This window comes from Aythya marila, assembly GCF_965140915.1.
Source record: "Aythya marila genome assembly, chromosome: 3".
Lineage (NCBI taxonomy): Eukaryota > Metazoa > Chordata > Aves > Anseriformes > Anatidae > Aythya > Aythya marila.
Window position 1 is genome coordinate 93,630,546 of NC_139044.1, and position 23,612 is coordinate 93,654,157.

Here is a 23,612-nt window from a genome sequence, read left to right on the forward strand (position 1 = left end):
TACTTCTCTGTAGGGTGATCCTGGGCAGCCTGGGAATCATGGTTATCCTGGTCAGCCTGGTCCAGATGGTAAGCCTGTGAGTACTAAAAACTTAGTCATATATTGCAAATGCAAAACTAGCAGGAGAAAATACATGTACCACTAATACCAGATTCTGAAATTTAGATGCTTTTGTCTCCATTCTATGAAACTCTGAATGTAACAAATCTATGAATACAATTCTATGAATTGCAGTATTGTTGTTTCAAGCTAAAATATAAATATGATGGTGTGAGGTAAGCACTGTTATAAAACAGAGAACAGGATGTCAGTTCCTGTTGGTCTTTGTATCAGTTTGCAACAGTTAACACCTTCTGACCTTCAAACTTTACTGCTTAGATTTTTTGCATGAGAAAGCAGTTTTTAGGGCAGCTAAAATCCTGTTGATTTTGTTTTAGAGATTGCTTCTCATGTTTAACGTTTGTTCATTTAATTTCTTTTAGTGTGCCTCCTACAGAAGTAGTCAATCAAAATATGCAGATGTATGCATACAACGTAAAAATACCATTTGCAGTTCTACACATTATGTGTTAAAACACACCTAACAAAAAATATTGATATTTTTCTCTTGCCCTATTTTTACTTTATAAGCTGTCATTCCATTAGTATGGATAGTAAAGAATGGAAGAAAATAGATGAATAACACATGTAGTTAAAACAAAAATGCCAGGTTTTGCAGTGGCTGGTCTGGTCTTCATGATTAGCATTCTTATTGCAATCAAATCATATAAAAATTAATAAATAAAGATTTTCTAAGGTTTCATGAAAAAATACATTAGATCTTTGAATCTAATTGGAAGCCTCTCATATAGTGACAGCTGACCTGCTTTGTTGAGCAAGATTCTGTTAACAGCTGGCAGTCTCTGCAGTAGTACTCAAAAGCAGTAGTACTACTACTGGCCTTGCAGAGGGATCTGGATAGGTTGGAGAGCTGGGTGATCACCAACCGCATGAAGTTCAATAAGAGCAAGTGCCGGGTCCTGCACCTGGGACGGGGAAACCCTGGCTGCACGTACAGACTGGGTGATGAGACGCTGGAGAGCAGCCTAGAAGAGAGGGATCTGGGGGTCGTGGTAGACAGCAAGTTGAATATGAGCCAGCAGTGTGCCCTGGCAGCCAGGAGGGCCAACCGTGTCCTGGGGTGCATCAAGCACGGCATCGCTAGTAGGTCAAGGGAGGTGATTGTCGCGCTCTACTCTGCGCTGGTGCGGCCTCACCTTGAGTACTGTGTGCAGTTCTGGGCACCACAGTATAAAAAGGACATGAAACTGTTGGAGAGTGTCCAGAGGAGGGCTACAAAGATGGTGAAAGGCCTGGAGGGGAAGACGTACGAAGAACGGCTGAGGTCACTGGGCCTGTTCAGCCTGGAGAAGAGGAGGCTGAGGGGAGACCTCATCACAGTCTACAACTTCCTCGTAAGGGGGTGTCGAGAGGCAGGAGACCTTTTCTCCATTAACACCAGTGACAGGACCCACGTGAACGGGGTTAAGCTGAGGCAGGGGAAATTTAGGCTTGACATCAGGAGGGGGTTCTTCACAGAGAGGGTGGTTGCACACTGGAACAGGCTCCCCAGGGAAGTGGTCACTGCACCGAGCCTGTCTGAATTTAAGAAGAGATTGGACTGTGCACTTAGTCACATGGTCTGAACTTTTGGGTAGACCTGTGCAGTGTCAAGAGTTGGTCTTGATGATCCTTAAGGGTCCCTTCCAACTCAGGATATTCTATGATTCTATGATTCTACTACTCAAAGCAGTAGTGTGTATGTGCTCTGGTGTGTTGAGAGAAGGCAGGCTAAAAGCTGGGAGACTCAACCAGTCATGTTTCTTTTCTCAGAATGTGGCCTTTGATATTAATTAGTATTAATTAGAAGGTAGTCATTAAAAAAAATAAATCAAGAAAAAGATAAAAGACATTATGAATAATTTACTTCTAAAAAGAGTATAATTTCTCTGCTGGATACTTGGGTACCAAAAGCAGGAAAAGAAAAGTAGCCCATAACTACAGATTATTAATTAATTGTAGCATTTCATTCTTATCGTGAGGACTAAATTTTATGGTTGAGTCTTTAGTTTGTAGTGTTATTTTGAAATCTCCCTGGTGAAGTAGAAGAAAAGGTAAGCATCATGTCTTGAAATCAGAAAACACAATTATGGAGCGGTCCCAACTGCTATCAGGAAAAAAATACAGAAAAATGTACCCCCAAAATTAAAAAATATAAATGGTTGAACAGACAAAAGCAGACAAAATCATTTATGAATTGAGAAGACAAAATCATTATGAAAGAAACATTGCATTATGGATGGGCTTGGATTAATAGTCTGTGGTTTTGGTTGAGATTTAGAAGGGATGTTACATTATCCTGAGCCATTTTAATACATGCTTGACAAACCAGAGAGACTTCAGGGAAGGACAACAAATGGCTATATTGGACCTTTAAACTTAGCTCTTTTTTAGTAATTGTTCTGGCCTGTGGAAAGATTGATTATGATATTTTAACTAAACCCAAGTCCTTTCCAAATCCGGCCTTGCTTTTCAATTCCAGCACCTGTTTTGTCTCAATAGGCACTACCTGCCAACTTCAGTGGCTTAATAAAAACACCTAAGGTTCTATTTTTGTTAATTTTTAGTACTTGTCATGTATTTCATTTCTATGTCAACTAGAGGTGGAAACAGTGAGATGGGTACTTGGAAGTGTGTATGTTTTAAGGGCAATGAATTTACAAAGTTACAAAGAGAAAGCTCCATGGTACACATTATAAAAAGTTCATATTTCTCCTATTTTGTTGCTTAGTTACATCTTGGCCTTTTCTTAGGAACAGCAGATGGTTGACTTAGCGGTAGTGATTCCTTTTGGAAGTATAGTTAATTTGGGAGGAAAAAAATAGCCACTGAAAACAACAACAACAAAAAAAATGCAATTCTAAATATTGAAAGTTTTTCTATTTTAAAGTATCAGACTTCATATATTGAGACCTGGGAATGGTAGACCTAATGGTCTAGGAAAGCAGAGAGAACATGAATTTTTCAATAGTTCCACGAGTAAAGATCCTCATTTTTCCTGCTGCAAAATTTTTCCTTGTGCTTTTGTCTTAAACAGATTTTGATAACAATTACCTTCAAAGTTAAACTAGAACTTAAAAAAAGTTAAATTATCGTCTTCAGAGTTTAACTAAAAATACAGAGCACATTCTGAATTGAAATTGTTAGTGCTATAAAATACTACTTTTTCAGACAATCATGAAAATATAGGTTTTAAAATGGGAACAGATGGAAACTGAGCAGGGTAGTTATGATCTCATCAGAATAACCTTTTTATTCAGTTGATTATTGACAGTGCTTCAGTTTCTGAAGAGCATTCCCATTCCCATTCCCATTCCCATTCCCATTCAAAAACAGGTATACAAACTGCATGAGCCCAGAGTTACATGGGGAGAGAGAGCGTGCATCACAGTCATAGTGACTGCTAGAAGTAGAGTTGCAATATGGATAAGCGTAGCAGAACTGTCTTTAATCCAGCTAACTCTGATGTTTTGAAAAATAAAATGATATTGTGTAAGTGTTAGTGAAGCCAGAATGGACTGGATATTGGTAGGGAACTGTCAGTTTCCATTCTCTCTTTTAAAAAATAGATTGATTTTATTTCTTAAGCATCCAGGCAGATGCCAACAGCATTGCTTTAGAAACAAGATTCTAGGACTTTTTCATAGTTTTATTAACCGGTTTTCAATTCAGTGCTATATATCTTCCCATAAGCAGTAAAATTTGTAACTGTGTGAATCACAAAGGAGAAATAAATTGATGCTGTAGTCTTTCTGTAACGTTGTAATCTGGCAGTTATGTGTTCTTTTTTCTTTTTTTTTTTTTTTTTTTTCCTGCAAGTGAGTCATAACATGCATAGATGGGCATTCTCTGAACATAGAAAAGTTTAACAAAAGTACAAAAGTATCTCAGACAAAAGCTAAAAGCTATGCTAATGGGAGAAATTTTACCCTTTTGCTGCATTGAAGTTCATACGTTATATGAAGTGCTTATAGTTAAATCCTATAGCTTTATTAATTTACTATTTTTTTGAAAAATCAGCTGTAGCTTTTTGCACTTGTTCTTTGTAAGGACATAATTGCAAGCCTATTAGGTCATCTGCAGCTCTGGCCAGTACATTATTGTTCCTTACAGTACATTCTTGAGTGCTTTCCAGGCTAGCTTTTAGCTATGAACGAAAGAAGACCCTTTAGATACACTGTGTAGAAAACCAGATCTCTCCCTCTGTCTTTTTATTTCTCTGTTTTATTTATTTATTTGCTAATACTACTAGCTTTATTTGCTAATACTACTATTAGTTTATCTGTGCTGTCAGAGATTTTCTTTGTTTGAGATAACTTTGCTTGTATCAATCTTTTTTTTGGTGAATCTTCTTGGAGAACTGAAAAGCGAGCTCTTAATTCACACAGCACAATAGGCTTACAGGTAGTTGCGTAGTCAGTGTTGTTTAATCAAATGGCTTTTGCATGAAAAGCTTTTCCTGGAAAGTCAATCTTTTTTGTTCCCAAAGCACATTTTTATGTTCTTCTCTAAAGTTATTCCAGTTTGCCTATCTGGTATTCATTTTCTTGGAACAGTATAACTGGTCAACAAAATGTTTCTTCCTGTGAGAAAGGTTTTAGGCATGCATTTGTATTACTATATGTAACTGATTTTTAAAGCCAAACATCAAAGAAAATTTAGTTTATTTTTCGTGGGCTGGCTAGATGGTTGTAACACTTACAGTTAGTTTTAGTCTGGAAAAATTCAGAACAATTCCCATGAAAATCTGCAATATTACCAGAAAATAATTGTTCACGTGGTATTACCAAGTAAAATTGTTTGAAATTGTTTGCTGTAATATTTGGGGGAGGTGAACATAAACATGACTCAATTTCAAGCATTCTTTTTTTTTTTTTTTTTTTTTTAAATAGTTTTGTCTAAAAGCTCTTTGTGTGTAGGTTTTTTTTTTCTTTAATCACCACCTCTGTTTATTTTCCATACTCTGATACATATAGAAAAGATCAAAGTAAATGGAGAAAAGCATAGCAGTGAGAAGCCTAATATGTAATAAAAACACATTTTAATTAAAAATTTTATTCACAACCTGAAATCATTAAATTGCCTCAACAAGAGAAATTGCATTGATAAATAAGCATAAGTGTAAAAATAGTGTTTGAATCTCAATTGGAACTCATTTTAATGGGCATTATTTGTCAGAAAGAAGCAGCTGGAGTAGTTGCTGGCTCTGAAAATGCTCAGCAGTCTGACTGCAATCACAAAGCCATTTTTTATTCCAAAGGGTATGTTATACATCCTGGAGAAAAACTCAAGTTAAGAGGGAAAATAAATGAACAGAGTATATGCAGCAATCACTTGTGGTTAATAGAGGTGATAGGTTATCAGCCTGCTGAAAGAAATGAAAAAATACACTTATCTGTCAATTTTGAACTTTGAACCTCATGGCTGACAAATCTGGACGATTTTCTAGTATTCCATCTAGTTTCATTCATGAAAGTTTGGAATTGTTTACCATGTATCCATTACCATGTATCCATATTACAGTGTCCATAAGCAAGAAGCAGTTCAAAAATAATCTGGTGAGACTGACTTTACTGATTTATCTAGATGCAGTGTTCATACGGTATCAAAATTGTCACATAATAAGTAATTTCTGATCATTCCAATATTTCTTTTTAAAAATCTCTAGAAGATTGTTACAGCTGTAATGTGTAGAGTTCAATAGTATGTGGTGATCAACCAAGGACTGAATCTTTTACAATGAATTTAGTATAATGTCCATCTATTTCTACAGAACCCTTGGAAGAAAAGTGGGTAATAGTTTCATCAATGCATAGGATTACCTGTGCTGTTGGATGGTTTGTCTAGAGATTTAAGTTGATATAAATTCTACAGCTACTTTTCTCAGGAAACTTTCCCAAACATAGTTGATTAGTCTGCTGTAAAATGCTGCTCTCAATTCCAGAGAAATACATATTCCTTAGTAATACTGTGACCTTGTTACTGTTGGAGGAAATATGTTTGCTCTATTCTGACTAATACAGTCATGTAATGGCTTTATGGACATCTACGACTTTGAAATCAGAGTGATGCCTGCTGCTGACTTGTGTTACAGCTATGAATCAAACAGCTCTGTGCGTTTGTACAGACAAAAGTCGATCTGACTATGTTCAGCAGTGGCCAAACACAGATGATGGGGACAAACACCTAAGTGGCAAGCAGGAAGTTATACTTAGTACATCATCCCATTTTCCAGCAGTCTAAAGCTCGGGAACTTTCCAAGTCAGAATTTAAGATCTTGTTTCTAATAATCTTGATGAAATTTTTTTTCTCTATGGAGTTTGAGCCCATACAGATATTTATTGCACAACATCATGCTCAGTTAAAATATATTGCTACTGACTCAGAGTTATGAAAGCTGTGGCAGATAGCAGAGTAGCCAGTTGAAGGAAGTGTAATAATGTGGAGAAAGAACTAAACAGGACAAAACAAAGCAAAATTAAAAAGACAATGAATGAGGCAATGAAAACTCTTTTCCCATAATAATGTTCACGTGATGACAGATCTTTGATCAGGAGTCACCAAAAAATTTATGTTGGAAAGTAAAAGCAGCATTTAGTTACCTTTGTGATCTAATGCTAGATCTGCCCTTCATTTTCATGCTTTGATAGAGACAAGACGACACTTGTTTTGATCCAAACAGGTCTGCTAGAGATGACCAACTGATGTGTGTGGGACAACCTGGGGATTAGGCGCAGCCAGCATGGGTTCATGAATGGCCTGACCAACCTCATTTCCTTCTATGACAGGGTGACCTGCCTGGTGGATGAGGGAAAGGCTGTTGATGTAGTCTACCTAGACTTCAGAAGAGTCTTTGACATGGTCTCCCAGAGTATTCTGGAGAAGGTGGCAGCTCATGGCTTGGACAAGTGCACTCTTTGGTGGGTTAAAAACTGGCTGGATGCTGAGCCCAGATAGTGGTAGTGAACAGAGTGAAATCCAGCTGGTGACCGGTCACCAGTGATGCTCCCCAGGGGGCAGTGTTGGGGCCCATCCTCTTTAATATCTTTATTGATGATTTGGATGAGGGAATTGAGTGCACCCTCAGTAAGTTTGCAGATGACACCAAGCTGGGGGGAAGTGTCAATCTGCCGGAGGGTAGGAAGGCCCTGCAGGGGAACCTGAACAGATGGGCAGAGGCCAATGGGATGAGGTTCAACATGGCTAAGTGCCGGGTCCTGCACTTAGGCCACAACAACCCCATGCAATGCTACAGGCCTGGGGGAGAGTGGCTCAAAAGCTGTGCAGAGGAAAAGGATCTGGGGCTGCTGATTGATGTTCACCTGAACATGAACTGGCAGTGTGCCCAGGTGGCCAAGAAGATCAACAGCATCCTGGCTTGTATCAGGAATAGTGTAGCCAGTAGGACCAGGGAGGTGATCGTCTGGCTGTACTCTGCTCTGGTGAGGCCACACCTTGAGTACTGTGTTCAGTTTTGGGTCCCTCAGAGGAACAGGTAGCCCAGGGAAGTGGTGGAGTCACCATCTCTGGGGGTGTTCAAGGAAAGGTTGGACGTGGTGCTTAGGGATATGGTTGGTGACCATGGGTGACATTGGTGGTAGGTGGATGGGTGGACCAGATGATCTTGGAGGTCTTTTTCAACCTTTATGATTCAACATGTCCAGAGGGGAAGGAAAAGAGCAGCAGTAGGCAGATGAGTACAGGCAAAGAGGAGTGTTAGAGTAGGTTGTTTGGGGGGAGGAAAGGAAAAAAGCTCCTTGAGAAAAGAAGGATGAAGGACCTAAGGCAAAAAGTTTAGATGATAGACAGAGATTTCTCAGAGAAAGGATGAAACATTTCATTCAAATACATCAAGTTCTTTCTAACATTTCTGTAACCTCACAGGATTTCAGTTGCTGAAGGGATATTGCCAATGAGGAATAAGGTCATACCATGGCTGCTAATTTGAGTGTTGGCATGGTTGCGTTTGAATAGCTGTAGGACTTTCTCTCCTTTAACATGTAATCTATTTAATTAATAAGGTTTGAAAGCTTTTCTTGTAACACTTTAGATACCTGTTTTAAAAGTAGTAAAGATTTTCTGCAGAGACTTTCACAAGGGGTCTGCAGACCTCTCTGCTGGGATGTTTTCTGAACATGAAGTCAAAATTTTCTTTCACAAATGAATTCCATTATGATTAGTTACATCACCCTAAATAGTTCTGTTTACTTAGTGTTTACAGTCCTTAAATATCTTTAGACCATTACTTGATCCTTGGTTGATCCTTCCTTATTTCCTAGCCAAATGGAGCTTGTTTACTTCTTCCATGTCTTTCCCAAGTAGTCCTGTTGTAATCCCGTTATAACTTATGTTGTTCCATAACTCCAAAAGCTTTTCAGTAAGGAATTGCACAGTGCAAATTGCATTGCCTTATCAGTTATTTTATTTTATTTTATTTTATTTTATTTTATTTTATTTTATTTTATTTTATTTTATTTTATTTTATTTTATTTTATTTTATTTTATTTTATTTTATTTTATTTTATTTTATTTTATTTTATTTTATTTTTCTAATGTGATACACCCATACTGTCTAAACTTCTGTCCTTAGGCAGCCAAGTGCATTGAAGATGTACTTCAGACATTTACTCTTCTATTGCATTTAAAACATCTTTGGAAATAATGACTAATTTTGTCATATGCCCTTCTAGGTCATTTTTTTCCCTTACAAATAAGCCACCTTGATTTTCCCAGCAAGACTCTTATTTCACTGACAGTGTTGGTATTGCAAATTTGTCTGTGTCCTTTATTAAGTTCTTTGGCCTAAGTAATCTGCTCAGCTTTTCCCCTTAGAATTATTTATAAATTGCTGTCATGCTATTAAAGTACTAAAATGAATTTATGTATTTTTTTAATACCCAACCATCTGGTACCTAAGGATCTTGGTATCTTGCTGTTTATCATTTTGCCTTTACAAGTTTTCAGGCACATTTAATTTATCAGTTCTGTTCCCGTTCACAACAGCTTGAGAGGGAGATTTCATGTGATCAGTTGCACTGGTGAAAAATAATGAGAACATAAAGTGCTGTGAATTAGTGCTGTTGCACAGCACTGATGAAACATTACAGGTCGAATTCAGTTTAACACACCTACATGTAGTGTTTACGTGTGTGCAGGGACACTCGGTGTCTAAACTCCTCTATTAATGGACAGATTTTTAACTACTATACCCTAGGAGGTATGGGGTTCTCATGTCATAGGGCTGTCTTGCTTACAGCCGCTACTTCAAAAGAGTGAATGCCTTCCAAGTATTTTGTGCCTCTTTCTTCTAGCACTGTGTAGGTGTCTAGGGAATATCAAAAGCCAGGAGATGCCTATGTTTAGGCCACAGAATTCAGAACTTAGTATTAAGTTCAGGGGTAGCAACAATAGCTTTCCACACCACTTTTTGAACTTCCGAGGAGTTTATGAGAGAAAAACAAGCCCAGACAAAAAGAATTCTATTTAGTGGCAAATGTGGTGTTTTCACCTTATCTGAAGGTGAGTCTGCAGTTCTGAACTATCTCTGCAGTCAAATGAAAAGTGAACTTCCACCTCTGACCATCTAACAAAATGTCAGCTATGGCACAGCTGGTCTTGGAGCATACATATGTATACATTCTTCTGTTGAGAGCTTTGTGAGGAAGGAAGGCTTAATCTGACTTTACAGCAGAAAAATGTAGGTCTTAGCATATAGTTTGATGACCCGTACTACATTTGCCATTTAGAATATGTGTTTTTAAATCAGAGTGTTGTGAGTGACAAATAAGTGTGCAATTAGGTTAATGAAAGGGAACAAAAGGAGGCTATGCAAATTGTCAGTGATATAGGAACTCCTTCTCTCTGATAACTGGAAAAAGAAGTAGTAATGCAAAAGGACAATCAGTTTTTATGAAAATTGTTTGCCATAAATTATAGAAGGTGTTTTTAACTTGTCCAAACAATTGCTAGGTTATTTTTATCAGACATTGATTCTCAGTTTTGTATCTTTCTACGAATTTCCTTTCGAATCTTCTCTGTTGCAGATTCCGATTCCATTGAACAAACACACTGAACACGTGCTTGATTTGCTCTGAGATCATATTACAAGATCTAGCTCTGAGCTAAAGATGTGGTTTTGTAAGCTGCAAACTCTTCTGCCATCCTCCATTCATCTCGCGAATCTTGAAATTCAGTTCAGCCAGGAAATTATCCTCCTCTATTTCTTCTCCTACTCAGTTAGAAGAAGGAAGGGAAATTGCATTTCAGAGATCTAAAATGTGAAATAAAGTTTTATTTATATAGGACTATATCCTACAGGAAGAAATCCAAACTTTTTGCTTTTTTTGGAGCAGAAATAAAAGGATGAACTTTTAAAGGCATTTTTGGCTTGGTGAATTGTTTCAGCTACCCAGGAGGCTTATAAGCAATCATGGAATGCTACACCATTTACAGTTAAAGCTGATTTTGCTAGAACTGCCTTGAGCAGTAAAAGTGAATTGCTTGATAAAGAATCCATGTAGGACAGAGACCTAGAATTCTGTTTACTTCTATACTAACCATTACCAGCTGGTTCTTTAGGCATCTGCTCAAACATCTTTTGGGAAGAGGGCACAGCAAGTACTCTCTTGTATCTAACCCAGGAAATAATGTTAGCTCTGATTATTATTTCCAGGCTGCTCTAACTGATTTAAAGAAGAAATCAGACGTACAGGTTGCCCTCCTTGTATTGAAAAGATTCTATTAGCTCCTCTGTACCAGTGTGGGAATCCCGCCATTACATTTTGTCCTAGGTTTTTAAAACTGAAGCTCACTCACTAGAAATGGGATTATTAGTTCTTTCAGGTCAAACCAGGATCAAATTCTGGGTAGCTGAAATTGGATAGTCTGCTTTCTGGGATTTATCAAACGCAATAATGTTTCCATTTAGTTTGGGCTGTCTGTTGAAAGGTCTCAGCCTCAGAATTTTATAGGACAATTTATCTTCTCATTTACTATATTTTCTCAAAACACATGCATATGCACAAAAACAAACAAAAAAACCCTCTCCTTGTAGTTCATTTTGTCTATTGGAATGACATGTTCTTAATGCAATTAGCTAGAATTCCCCATTCTTCACTTACTTCCTCTGTTAAAGCATTCTTTTGAAGCACTGGCTAGTTTTGCATAGAAAACTGGCTATTCTTGCAGTACATACTGACTGCAATTTACCAGTACACCTCAGGCATATATTTGGGGTTCTGTCAAGGTTCTGCAAATGCTGATTTCTAGTAAAGCATTCCTGAAGTTCTCCTTTTGACTCATGAATTATTTAGTATTTCTTTTCCTAGTCCCAGTCATTCAGACTGCTTTTTTTTTTTCACTCGTATACATTGTTATGTACCTTTAAGCTAATAGCTAAATGCTTAGTATTGAGAATGGAATTTTTATCGTTATTGGATTTTTTATTTTTATTTGGAGGTTGGACTAGATGATCTTTAAAGTTCCCTTCCAACACAAACCATTCTATGATTATTTAGAGATATTATAAAACTAGCTGCATAATGTATTAGAACATGCCTTATTTGTTAAAGCTTTTTCCTGTAACTAGAAATAAGCTTTTAAGAGTCCTGGCATTCTTCACCTACTTTTGTGAAGAGAGAGAGGAAAAAGTGTCTGCATATGTGGGTTAATTTGTTCCTTTTTTCTTTTTTTTTTTTTTTTTTTTTTAACAATGGTGAATAAAACAATATGTTTGTTACATTCCCATGTAACAATTTTAAAATAATGGATTTTCCTTCTTGCCTGAAAAAAATCACTTGGCATAAAGTTTGGAGGCTGCAAATTTCAGGTGCAGATATTAAAACTTCTTAAATCTAAATCTCAAAAGTAAGATTGTGATAGCACTTACTGATTTTTTTGTGATCTAAAATGACACAATTGTGATTACAGTTCTCCAGTAACTAGGAGGATTGCTTTTTTTTTTTTTTTTTTTTTTTTTCGTGTGTGTGTGTGTGTGGTGTTTGTTTGTTTTCCTTAAGTAAGCGTTTGAAAATTTGTGAATATAACTTTTGAAAAGTCACAAGTCTTGATTCCTTTTCCTTAGGGATATCAAGGATCAGCAGGAACTCCAGGTATCCCAGGAACTCCAGGGGTTCAAGTAAGTTCCTATTTCATTCCTGCAGTTTGGAAATCTGAGATACATTATCTGCTTGAGGATAAGAAGTCTCTACAGAGGGATCTGGATAGGCTGGATCGATGGGCCACGTCCAGTCACAGGACATTCAACAAGGCTAAGTGCCAAGTCCTGCACTTGGTTCATAACAACCTCATGCAGCCTTACAGGCTTGGGGAAGAGTGGCTGGAAAGCTGCCCAGCAGGCAAGGACCTGGGGGTGCTGGTTGGCAGCTGTTCTTTGATTCCAAATGCTGCCAACTCTCTCAGTATTCATTGTTTATCAATGAGAGTTGCAGTATGAAGAGTGATAAAGCTCAAGGGGTTACATGAAGTCAGGGGCAATCTTTGGGCGAATTGCTTTGATACTCACATGGCCTTGGGGTTTGTAGTTAGGCTATCAGTTAGACTGCAAATCTAATCATTGCTTGTCAAGGTCTGTAGCAGCAGGAGCTGGGGTGTGGACATTTTCATCCTGATCTAGAAGCCAAACAGTGGTTCTATCTATTTTTCTTTGGATCAGTAACAGTCATCTTAAGCCATGTCATGAGGATTGATTTGCTCTAGGTGTCTCTGCTTCAGCAGGGGGTTTGGACCAAATGGACTCCAGAGGTCCCTTCCATCCTCAACCATTCTGTGATTCTCTGATTCCCCACAATTCACACATCCAAATAAAAATTTCAAATAAAGTCAAGACTGACTGAAGAGACTTCTTTTTCTTCTTCAGAGTAGAAATTTAGGAGCACTGACTAGGACAGTTACTGCAAACCAGTGCTGTATTTTACATGTATATGTATCATAATCCGTTCTGGCTGAATACTTGAGTACATGTTAATTTATTGAATTAAGCATCTGAAAGCATGCCAGGGCCAAGAGCCAGGCTGCATCATGGCATATGTGAAGGCTTTCTGATGGACACTTGAAAGGAAGAGGACATTGGTACAGTCTGTGTGACAATCATATCTGCCTGGCGTGCTTCTCAGAGCAAAGAATTGTTTTGGTATTCCCCAGTCATGGGTTATGACAGTGAGGCATAGTCTCACACTGGATACATTTCGTGTTGTTTCTGCTTTGGTATCCAGTTACCAAAATGCTGTGATCAGCCAATTCAGGGATAGTTCCCTGGGTCACATTGCATTACATTTCTGAGTCTCATTCTGTAGGACTGTGCATTAATATTTGAGCTGTTTTTTCATTTCTTTTCTTCTCTTAGGGACCACGTGGCTTACCAGGTATCAAGGGAGAGCCAGGGAAAGATGGGGCTAAGGTAACGAGAATCCAAAATTTAAAATGTTACCTCAGTTTTGAATCTGGTCTGCTTTATTTAATAAAAATTATATAGCTATTAGCACTGCTAGTAATACCTTTATTGCACTTAATATTTTATATTTAGAAAACATCTAAATATGTGTACCTGGAAGCATGATACAGACATCTGTCAGAATGGTTTCTTTTTGTCTCTTTTCACCCTATCCCTCTTTGAGTGAGCATCCAGATGAGCTAGATAAGAATTTTTGGGTGACACTTTTTAACCAGAACACACTGGCTAATTGAAACCAAAACTTTTTGTGGAAAAATTCTAGCTGAGGTGTAGCCAGTAGCTTGGAACTGCAGACAGATGTGGAAGCTTATATATAAAGTCCCTTCTGGTAATCAGGATAAACTCGAATCTGGATCTCCCATATGCACAACCTCTGACTATTGGCAAGTCTCCTTGATATGTGAATATTTGTGTCCAACCTTCTGTCACACTTTTGCCCTATGAGAAATACGTTTAGAAAAGTTTAAAGTCCATTGTGATACAAACTTATATAACTTATTTTCTTTTTGGTTTGTTTAAACTTCAAACTTTTTTTTTTTTTTTTTTTTGTAAAATGAAATCTTGTTTTCCAAACAGATTTTACTGAAGAATTTCCTTCTTCTAGTGTTCCCAATCCTAAAAGCATCCTAGAAGTCCTTGAATTCACAACTGTTCAGCAGAATTCTCAAATGCATTATTAAAGCTGAAAAATGTACTTATGTATTCTGTTGCTTCAGGCATCTTATGTTAATCTAATTGATAAGTCAGTATTGGGCCATATGCAGAAAGAAATGTACTGCTGACAAAAAGCAAGATTCTCCTGGCAGTGTAGAGTTGTGACAGATAGAATATTTCCTAATGCTCAGTCCAGCCCTGTTTAAAATGTGCCAAGAAATAGGGCTTCCACCAATGTTTTAGAAAACTTCTTCCACTGTAAAGTATGTTTTGCCATTAGTTTTTTTTTCCTGATGATTCAGCCCAAATTTTCATCTCTTAATTTCATCCAATTACTTGTGAGGTTTCTACAGCAACTAATTTAAAACTATATCCATTGCCAAATATGTTATTTTATCTAATAATTGAGTCACCACTTCTGAGCAGAAATTGGGGCTCCATTTTTTTTCATTAAGAAGCAATGTATGCATGAAAGGTTTATTTTGTAAGTTTTGCTGATTTTTTTTTTGAACTGCATTCCATTTCTGTTGCCTTCTTTCAATACTTACTTGTTGAAAGATACTTTGATTGCATTAACCCACATTCTGTCATTCCTGTGGTCACGTCCCTGTCTTCTGTGAATGTGATAGACCTCTACAAATCCCTGTAGACATGGATGGTTTTGATAAATGCCACCATATTTTTGGTATTTTGGCTCGGAACTTGAAACATTATATAAAATAACTTCCTGAGCATAATTTACTATTCTTCTCTTGTGACTGAAGTATGTTAAACAAATTGAAATACATTGCTCCATTTAAAGTTCTATATTAACAGAGAGATAACACTGTTATTGTTCAAAAACAATTTGGTGATTGGCTCTGTCCTGAGAGAATTAGGTCTGGTCTACTTATATAAAATAAGCAACTTATTTTGTTTTTATTGTTTCAAGTTAGGTTCTGCCAAGTTAGAATTAAGCCTTTTGTTGTAATAGTTCAAGAGAACTTGCAGATAAATTGTTAGATAAAGATCCTTAGTACCAATACCAAAAATTTGGGAACTTCTGACATTTGACAGCAGAGGACAATAGATAAAACTGTTATTTTGGCTTGTGTTTTCACTTGCAACTGCTTCTAGCAAAGTGCATTCTTTTTGCATGCCTTTTTTTTTTTTTTTTTTTTTTTTTTTTTTCCCCACTTGTCAAAGAGCTTAGTTGCTGCTTTGGAACCTCAGCAACCCTTATCAAGAGATTACAGTAAAATTCATTTTAAAAAGTTTAGTGATTGGTTACTTTTTTCTTTTCTGTCTTAAATCTTGTCTAAAGATCAACAAACTAATCAGTCAGCATACCAATATTATGTAGTAGGTATCATGATATGTAACATTTTTCCTCTATTTTGTTGATTGTTTAGATTATGAGTGCTGTTATAGTATATATTACTATTATTTTGGACATAATGATTTCAAATATGTTTGTTCTTTCAGGGTGATCGTGGACTACCTGGTTTTCCTGGATTACATGGCATGCCTGCACCAAAGGTTGAAATTAAATACTTGTTCCAATATTCATATATCTCCACTCGTTCTGTAGTTTAGTTTTTAAAAAATGAATGTTTATATATACAATACTGATGTACTTAATGAAATACATAAAATGAATAGATAAGATGTTGAAATTGAAGGGTGAAACATGCTGTAGGCATTGATTATCAATCAATGGAAACTGACTTTTTTGATTTTTGTTCTGTTCTGTTGGATTTTATGTGAATTACTTTAAAATTTGATTTTAATAGTACTCTTCTACATCACAAGTAGTGTACCAGGACCTTAAAAATAATTATTTAATTTTCTTTAAGTTTTTCAATTTGAGGGGCAGTATTTTGAAGAGTAGTTTCAATCTGACCAGAGCTTATTTTTTCACATGTACGTTCCCCACAACATCATCAAACATATTTTTGCTCTTCTTTGTTAGTATTCAGCTCAGTTTACTTCTTAGTTTTTCCAAATTTGTGTTTCAGACTTTTCAGATAAGGTCTCCACAAAAATGCAGGAATTTTCAAAGAGCTGATTTTCTCTTAGGTACCTACCTATACAAAATGACTGGAAACAGAATGCCTTCTGCTCAGCTTCCATTGAAAGCAGAAGCACTACGCCTGATATCTATGGATTGTCTCATCATTGGTGTTGGACAGCCTGGGCTCCTAGGAAAGCTTGGAAAATTCAAGATTTGCATTCACTGTCTTGATAGTTTTCTTTCTTTATATCAGAAGGAGCTCTTTGCCTCCTTCATTTTATGTCTGTTATCTACGTTTCTTTGTATATATATCTGTTTGTAACTACTTTGATTTTAAAAAAATAACTTATACGCATTCATTTTGTGTAGGGAGAAAGGGGTCCTAAAGGAGATCAAGGAGTGCCAGGAATATATGGAAAAAAGGCAAGTAAAATTATAAATTAAAACAACAACATGGGTGATATTTGTGGTGGAGTTACCATGGCAGGCTGCTAGAGGACCCCCTCAGCTGCTCTGTTATTCTTCCTCAACAAGACTGGATAAGAAAATAAGATGAAAAGGCTTTTAGGTCAAGATAAAAACAGGGAGATCACCTAGCAGTTACTTTCACAGGCAAAACAGACTCAACATGGGGAAAATTAATTTAATTTATTGCCAGTTAAAATAGATTGGGATAGTGAGAAACAGAGACAAAAATTAAAACACCTTTCCCTCATCAACCTTTTTACTAGGTTCAACTTCATTCCTTCATTGCCAATCCCTCAACCTCCTTCCCCACCTCCCTGAGCAGCACAAGGGTGGTGGTGAATGAAGGCTTGTGGTCAGTTTCTGTTTCACACTCCTTCCTCCTCAGACTTTTCCCCTGCCCCAGGGGTTCTCCATGGGAAGAGGGTTCCCCATGGGCTGCTGTTCATGTCAGGAAATACCCACCTTCTCTGGATGGGGTGCTCCGTGGCTTTAGTGCAGATATCTGCTGTACCTTGGCCGTCTCCATGGTCTGCAGCGTAATCTCTGCTCTGGTGCCTAGAGCACTTCCTTCCCTTCCTCTTCACTGACCTTTATGTCTACAGGTTTTTTTCCTCACATTTTTTTCTCACTTCTGCGAAGCATTTTTACCCATTCTTAAATACGTTTCCAAGAGGCACCACCACTTTGGCTGCTGGGCCCAGCTGGGCCCAGTGGTGGGGCTGTTGGAATCAGCTGTGTCCTGCATGGGGCAGCCCCAGCTTCTCTTCACAAACGCTGCTCTGCAGCTCCCTGCTACCAACTCCTGGACACCAATACAATATCATTTATGTCTTATAAGAATATAGAATTTAATTCCGTAAATTCAGAGTTAATTAACTAATTCAGAAATCCTTCTACTGAAGATACACTTTTGTCTAGTAATATTAGACTCCCGTTCTGCTTATTTAGATATTGTGAGAACCCTTTTCATACTTCTGTCATTCTGTATTTATGTAATACATTTTAATATAACACCAAATACCTTTAAATAAATATTTTTGCAAATATGCCCGTGCCTTTAATATGGTTGACAAGTAATAATAATATTGCAAAGGCTTTTTACAGCATATTTGCACTTGTGTGATGGGTCATAATTATTAATCAACTACTGTTTGTTTTAAGGAAGAAAAACATCTTCCAAAATTTTTCAACATAAAAAATAATGTATATGAATATGCTGATTAAATATGCTGAATTTTTAACACAGACATTTAGTACTACTTAATTCTCACTTGTTGCATTTCTCAGGGCTCCAAGGGAGAGAAAGGTGATACCGGGTTTCCAGGAATGCCTGGGCGATCTGTAAGTTGTGCCAAGACAATTTACCTTTAACTTCTGTTTGTTAATTTACTTACTGATGACTGTTAACTGTTGCCACAGGGAGACCCTGGCAGAAGTGGGAAAGATGGATTACCAGGAATTCCTGGTTTCAAGGTAAATACAAATACATATTCATATGTATCTTGATGAAGTTTTAAATAGCATTCCTATTTGTCCCAGTATGTACAGCTTATTCTGTGGAGAATAACTGGGAATTGAAACAATACATGTTGCTGGAAATGCTAAAGTTTACTGTAGTGACCGGGCATACTTCGTTGATTTCAGTTGGCTTGTGAACCGGAGCAGTAGTTTTGAGAGTGTATTAGTGATAATCAGAGATTTGCTTATCCTTGGGGCATCTCCATCCTCAGCCAAGGATGGAGACAACACAACTACCCTGAGCAGATTGTTCTGTCATGGACTGTCTTTATGGTGAAAAAAATGTCACTCTTATTGCAGCAGGAAATGGCACTACATTGCCTATATGTTACAATTGAATCAAGCTCTAATTGATTGTTTAGAGTGATTCAGCTGCTGACTTTTAACTGCTGAGACCACTCATAAGTCTGCAGTGTTCTTTACTGCTTTTGAATATCCCGGGAGACCTGTAAGTGCCATTTCAGAACGATGCAGGTCTTCTGTAGGTGGTAGCTGCCAGTCTAAGGTGGAAGCCTTGGCTGCCTTACAGCACCTCAAATGGCACAAGGTAACTGAATCAAGCCCCTCTTGGCTGTAATGAGATCTTAGGTGCCTAACATATTCTGGTAGAAAAATGCATGTAGATGTCTTAATTGGAAGTTAAAGAGGAGAGTCAGTTTAAAATTAACACCTGTATACAACAATACAGCACTGTTAGTCTAAAAGTTGCCCAACTTCAATGTACAATTAAGCATTCTGCAATTCAAAAATTTGTTAGGAGAACATATCTAAAATAACAGCCTTTAATATGTACATATAAAGTTTAAATTTTACAGTAGGTAAACTCCTGCATTCATTTCATTTTAGTCTTTGAATCCCATTTATACTTGCATACAAATTGTCATTATTAATGTATATCTACAACAGTATGACTGTCACAGTGGCATATATGTCATCCCAAGACAATTTAACAGATGTTCTTAAAACATTTCACTAAATTTGGCTCTATGGACATACCGTGTTTTCATTAAAGCCATTGGAGGCCTAATCAGTTATGCCAGTGGAGTCTGGTGAGCATTTCAGCTCAAAGGAAGACCAGCTTAGTAGCCTACATAAAAGCATCTAGTGCTATTTGAGATGCATTAGAGTGTCCAAAGCATCATAAGGGAGCTGACAAATATGACTTAAATCCTATGGAAAGCCAATGGCTTTCTGGAGTGGGAGTAGAAGCCCAGGATGTCTATACAAGACAAGCTTGAGTATCTCAAATATGACCAAATGTCCGTGTGTGGGCAATGAAATTGATCTCTTGGTGACTGATCAGCTGAATCAAGGCTGTCAATTGCTTTGACTATACTTCTGCTGGTTGTGATAGCAATTCACATCTTTATTTCAAATGAATTCTTCCGTATTTTCACTATATATGTGCAGATATCTCTGCTCAGCTGGTGGAGAAATTCCTTGTCTGTTATTATAGGAAATAGAAAAACAATTTGATGTTTTCCTCTCTGGTTTTTGATAACATGGACAGGTAATACTTAAGGTTGTTTAACATAAAATTTTAACTGTCACACACTTTAACATCCTTTAGAGTGGAGTATTATGTTGATAAAGCATGAATTTGGAGAGTGTATTGATATGTTTTTATGCTTCTAAACAATGTAGAGATAATGCAGTATATTAGTTTCATGAACCTGTGTACATTTAAACTAAAAGACATTTTCTTGACTATTTTCTTGATCTAATTACTGTAGTACAAAAATATGACAACTCATTAGTTTTTGTTTTAGAATATAATAGTTAACAGAAGTTATGTTCTTCATTCAAGTATCTTGTCAGTTTGACTTCAACATCTGCTTGCTATAAAACATTGCTTCATTCTGGGTCCGTAATCAAACTCAGAGCAGTAACAAACAGGCTGACTTTGAAGGAAATTTCTGCTAGAGCTTTCTTTTTGTTTTACAATATTCATTCTGGGAAAGAATTTAGAAAAAAAGCATAGCTGACTACTCAGATGCTACTCATTGTGACTTCAAGACCATATCTTTGTAATTCAATGTCAATTATTACTAGATTGTTTTTATATATATAATTGATCTGTGCATTTGTTTTATATACTTTTATTTTTTGAATTATTTTTTCAATTTTCAGAATATTTAGAGGGACCATACATATTTTGAGTAAGAACATAAAGATTTGATCATATCTGGTACTACTGTAGTTCTGAAGTGTTTTGAAATTGTTTTCAGACTATTAGTTGTATTTGCAATTAGGCAAGAATAATTTATTATTGTTAAATGACCTTGAACGAGTAACTGCTGTTCTGATTCAACTCTTCTCAAATTTCAAAAGACAGTTCTCTCGCTCTCATCTCTTTTTGCAAACTGTTTAACTGTTGGACACAGCATGGGAGAATTCTGGATTGAGAACATATCCTGTGTGTTTGAAACTGTTTTAAGACATTTGTTTGCTGAAGCTTTGAGCTTGCTTTACATTTTACTTATAAAAAAAAAAAAAAGATAACTTACTGTTTAAAATCATTATTTTTTATGCAAAAGAAAGCCCCTTGTGAATATGGTACCTAACAATCTTTTTCATTTTAAAGGGGGAAGTTGGACAGCCTGGATCTCCTGGACAAGAAGGACATCGTGGAGAGCCCGTAAGTGTTTCAGTTGCTGGCATATTTTTACATACAGTCTTTTCTTTCCATTTATTTTTTAGTTAGTGGAAATTGCACTTTATGTTCCACCCATTTTGATTTGAATTGGTTACTATGTCATTTTTTTGTAAAAGACTCTTTATTTTCTGGTGTTTATCTTTAAATTTGGGCTTAGTAAAAGAAATAAACAAGCTTGTAAAGTTCAAGATTTGTTAAAAGAAAATATTTTTAAGTATGCTACTGTTATACATCAATATTTGTAGATAATATAAAGTCTCATTACTGATGTTTTTCCATTGATAAGATGGTTTTGCTAAATACTGGTGGTTACTTACATGAGGTGTTACTTACATTCTGTGTGTCTTTAACTCTTGCTTTTGCAAAATGGAATATGTTCTTTTATATTAGTTGATTGTACTTACATTTATTTTTTCCTTTTCTACCTTCCCTCTCCTTTGTTCAATCACTTTCTTGCATCTTGTTATATTGTCCATGTTATCTAAATCTCAGGTCTTCTGGCTTACCTGAGGAGCATGTTGCTGCTTTTTTGTTTTGCTTGTTTCCCAAGACATTTTTTTCTCTGCTGGTGTTTGGGAAGCTCATTTGTTCCTCCTATTTTTACGTGATAGGTAGTCTCTGTCCTCCTGGTTTCTTTAAGGCCTCTGGTCTTTGCTTGAAGCAGAGGAGCTATGACATCTGAAGAAATAGCTGAAGGTTTTCAGTGCTGAGAGTAAGCCAGCTGCTTGGAAACAATCAGTGATCATTCTGTAGGCCAAGAGCAGTAAATAGTGCTCAGCTGTTGAACCACTGCCTTTCAGATGTGTTACATTTTGAATTGTAAGATAAGAAGATGCAGTTATTTACATTCACAAACCTTTTACTGAATATAACACTATGAGAGGCAATATAATTCTGAAATCCAGTAGAGATTTGCTAGCTACAAGGTAGAGGTGACGATCTCAGATGAAATATTGTCAAGCTCTTTTCTGTAGATTTTTTATATATTCACCAAAAACTCATAAACACACTGAAAGTAAATGGCAACATACAAGGCAATCATTCTAAAAAGTCTTCCTTTCATTTTGCTGGTTTAAGTGAAGAACACATGCAATTCCTCCCCTGGCTTTATTTTTTACTTTTTTTTCTGCCCCAAGTAACTGTGAGATGTATTAATCTTTTACAATCTATGCTATCTTCAGATGTAAGAAAAACTGAAAGTGAATGTTTATTAAGAAACATAAAATCCAAGTGAAGTTTTTTAGTATATTGTTATAGTACACTGTAAAAAAAATCGTTAAGATAATAACAAGAATTCCATTATTTTCCTAGCCTTGTTTTGTCTTCTTTCATTTTTAGAGAGTATGTTAGTTTGTCATAGTCATTTTTTTTAGTTAATTTTAAAAATTAATTATAAACAACTACCAAAGATATACACAGTCCTAACAGTGGCAAGCCAGATTGTACTATATGCTTCAATTTTAATCATTGGAGGTTCTGAAGAGCAGAAGGTCTACATGCTGATTAGGAAATTGCCTCAAGGTAACCATTAAGAAATCTAAAACACCTAGTCATATTATATACATTGATTGCCTGTCTCTTTTGCTAGTGTAGCACCAGAGTGTATATGCAAATGTTGTGTCCCTGTCTATTTAAATGTTGGAGGGGGAGCAAAGGAGATCTCTGTGCAGCCACTTCAAGGCAGACGTGTGCTTGGGCTGTGGGAAAGGAAAGCTATCCTCACTCAGCCATAAGTGGGCTCCCCCATTCAAGTAGGATGTAGTAGGCTTTTGTCTCATGGAACGTGAGACAGTTTGTAGGGTTTGTGGTAGATGCCTTGTGCAGTCTACTACTTTTGTTGTTTCTGTTGTTCTTACAGTATTTATTTGATGCATAATGTACCTCCTTTCTGCTGTTTTGCTGGCACCATGACTTTGCACTGTGCAATTAAGTGTGGTCTTCTGTAGTGAGGTACCCTAGTAGTAAGGGCACTGATGTAGGAGAGAGGCACCAAACTCTGCTGTGTACGTGGTGAGATAGCGAAATAGGCAGCCTAAACTCAAGACAGGCCATGGATGATACTGTTGAAAGTGTATGAGTGTGTATTGACCAGCCAGCTGCAGCTGTGGCCCTGGAGCAGCTCAGTAGGTTGCATGGATACCCCACCCACACAAGCATACATGCAAACAATCTTTATTTCTTCCATTCAGCCAAATTAGTGGCAAATTTGTGAAGTTGGTCTATTTAAAAATAGCGATCTTATGATCCCTTTTTGCTTTAGCAAATAAAAAGAACATGGTTGCAAAACAAATGCATCTTTAGACAACATCCAGGAAGCAACTGTCTAGAATGGAGAGCACAGCTGAACTGAACTCCCATTGCCTCCAGCATCTGAGAGAGATTATTATTTTCTGGACAGCATTCTTTCTGGTATATTATTGCTCTTATTAATCCGCAGATGTATGAGCAGGAAAAAGTAGGTTGTTAAAGTAATTAATTCCAAGTGATGTGGTTGTTTTTTCCTCAGCAGTACTAGATGGAAATGAAGTTATCCAGGCCATCCCTCCTGTCCTGCCTACACTGTGTAAGAAAACATTTGACATTATGGACAGAATACTTGACAAAGCGTTTAGTAAAGCTAGTAATCAAGCTCAGCTTACTAATGACAAATAGGCCATGCTCCAAGTGCAGTCATGCTGTCACTTGAGTGACACTTTAATGGCTAGTCATGCATCTTTCTGATGACAGGCTGTTTTGATAAATACAGTTTTTTG

The 23,612-nt window shown here is 36.8% G+C and overlaps 1 protein-coding gene across 1 annotated transcript in view; it reads left to right on the forward strand.

The window, feature by feature from the left end:
• The window catches only part of COL21A1 (collagen type XXI alpha 1 chain), a 116,654-nt gene that overhangs the window by 50,031 nt on the left and 43,011 nt on the right, over positions 1–23,612 (forward strand). Inside the window, exons 10-17 of the mRNA XM_082755653.1 lie at positions 14–76; positions 12,182–12,235; positions 13,463–13,516; positions 15,689–15,742; positions 16,587–16,640; positions 17,973–18,026; positions 18,105–18,158; positions 20,788–20,841. Coding sequence (XP_082611779.1) covers positions 14–76; positions 12,182–12,235; positions 13,463–13,516; positions 15,689–15,742; positions 16,587–16,640; positions 17,973–18,026; positions 18,105–18,158; positions 20,788–20,841 — 441 coding nt within the window. The remainder of the gene's footprint in view (positions 1–13; positions 77–12,181; positions 12,236–13,462; positions 13,517–15,688; positions 15,743–16,586; positions 16,641–17,972; positions 18,027–18,104; positions 18,159–20,787; positions 20,842–23,612) is intronic.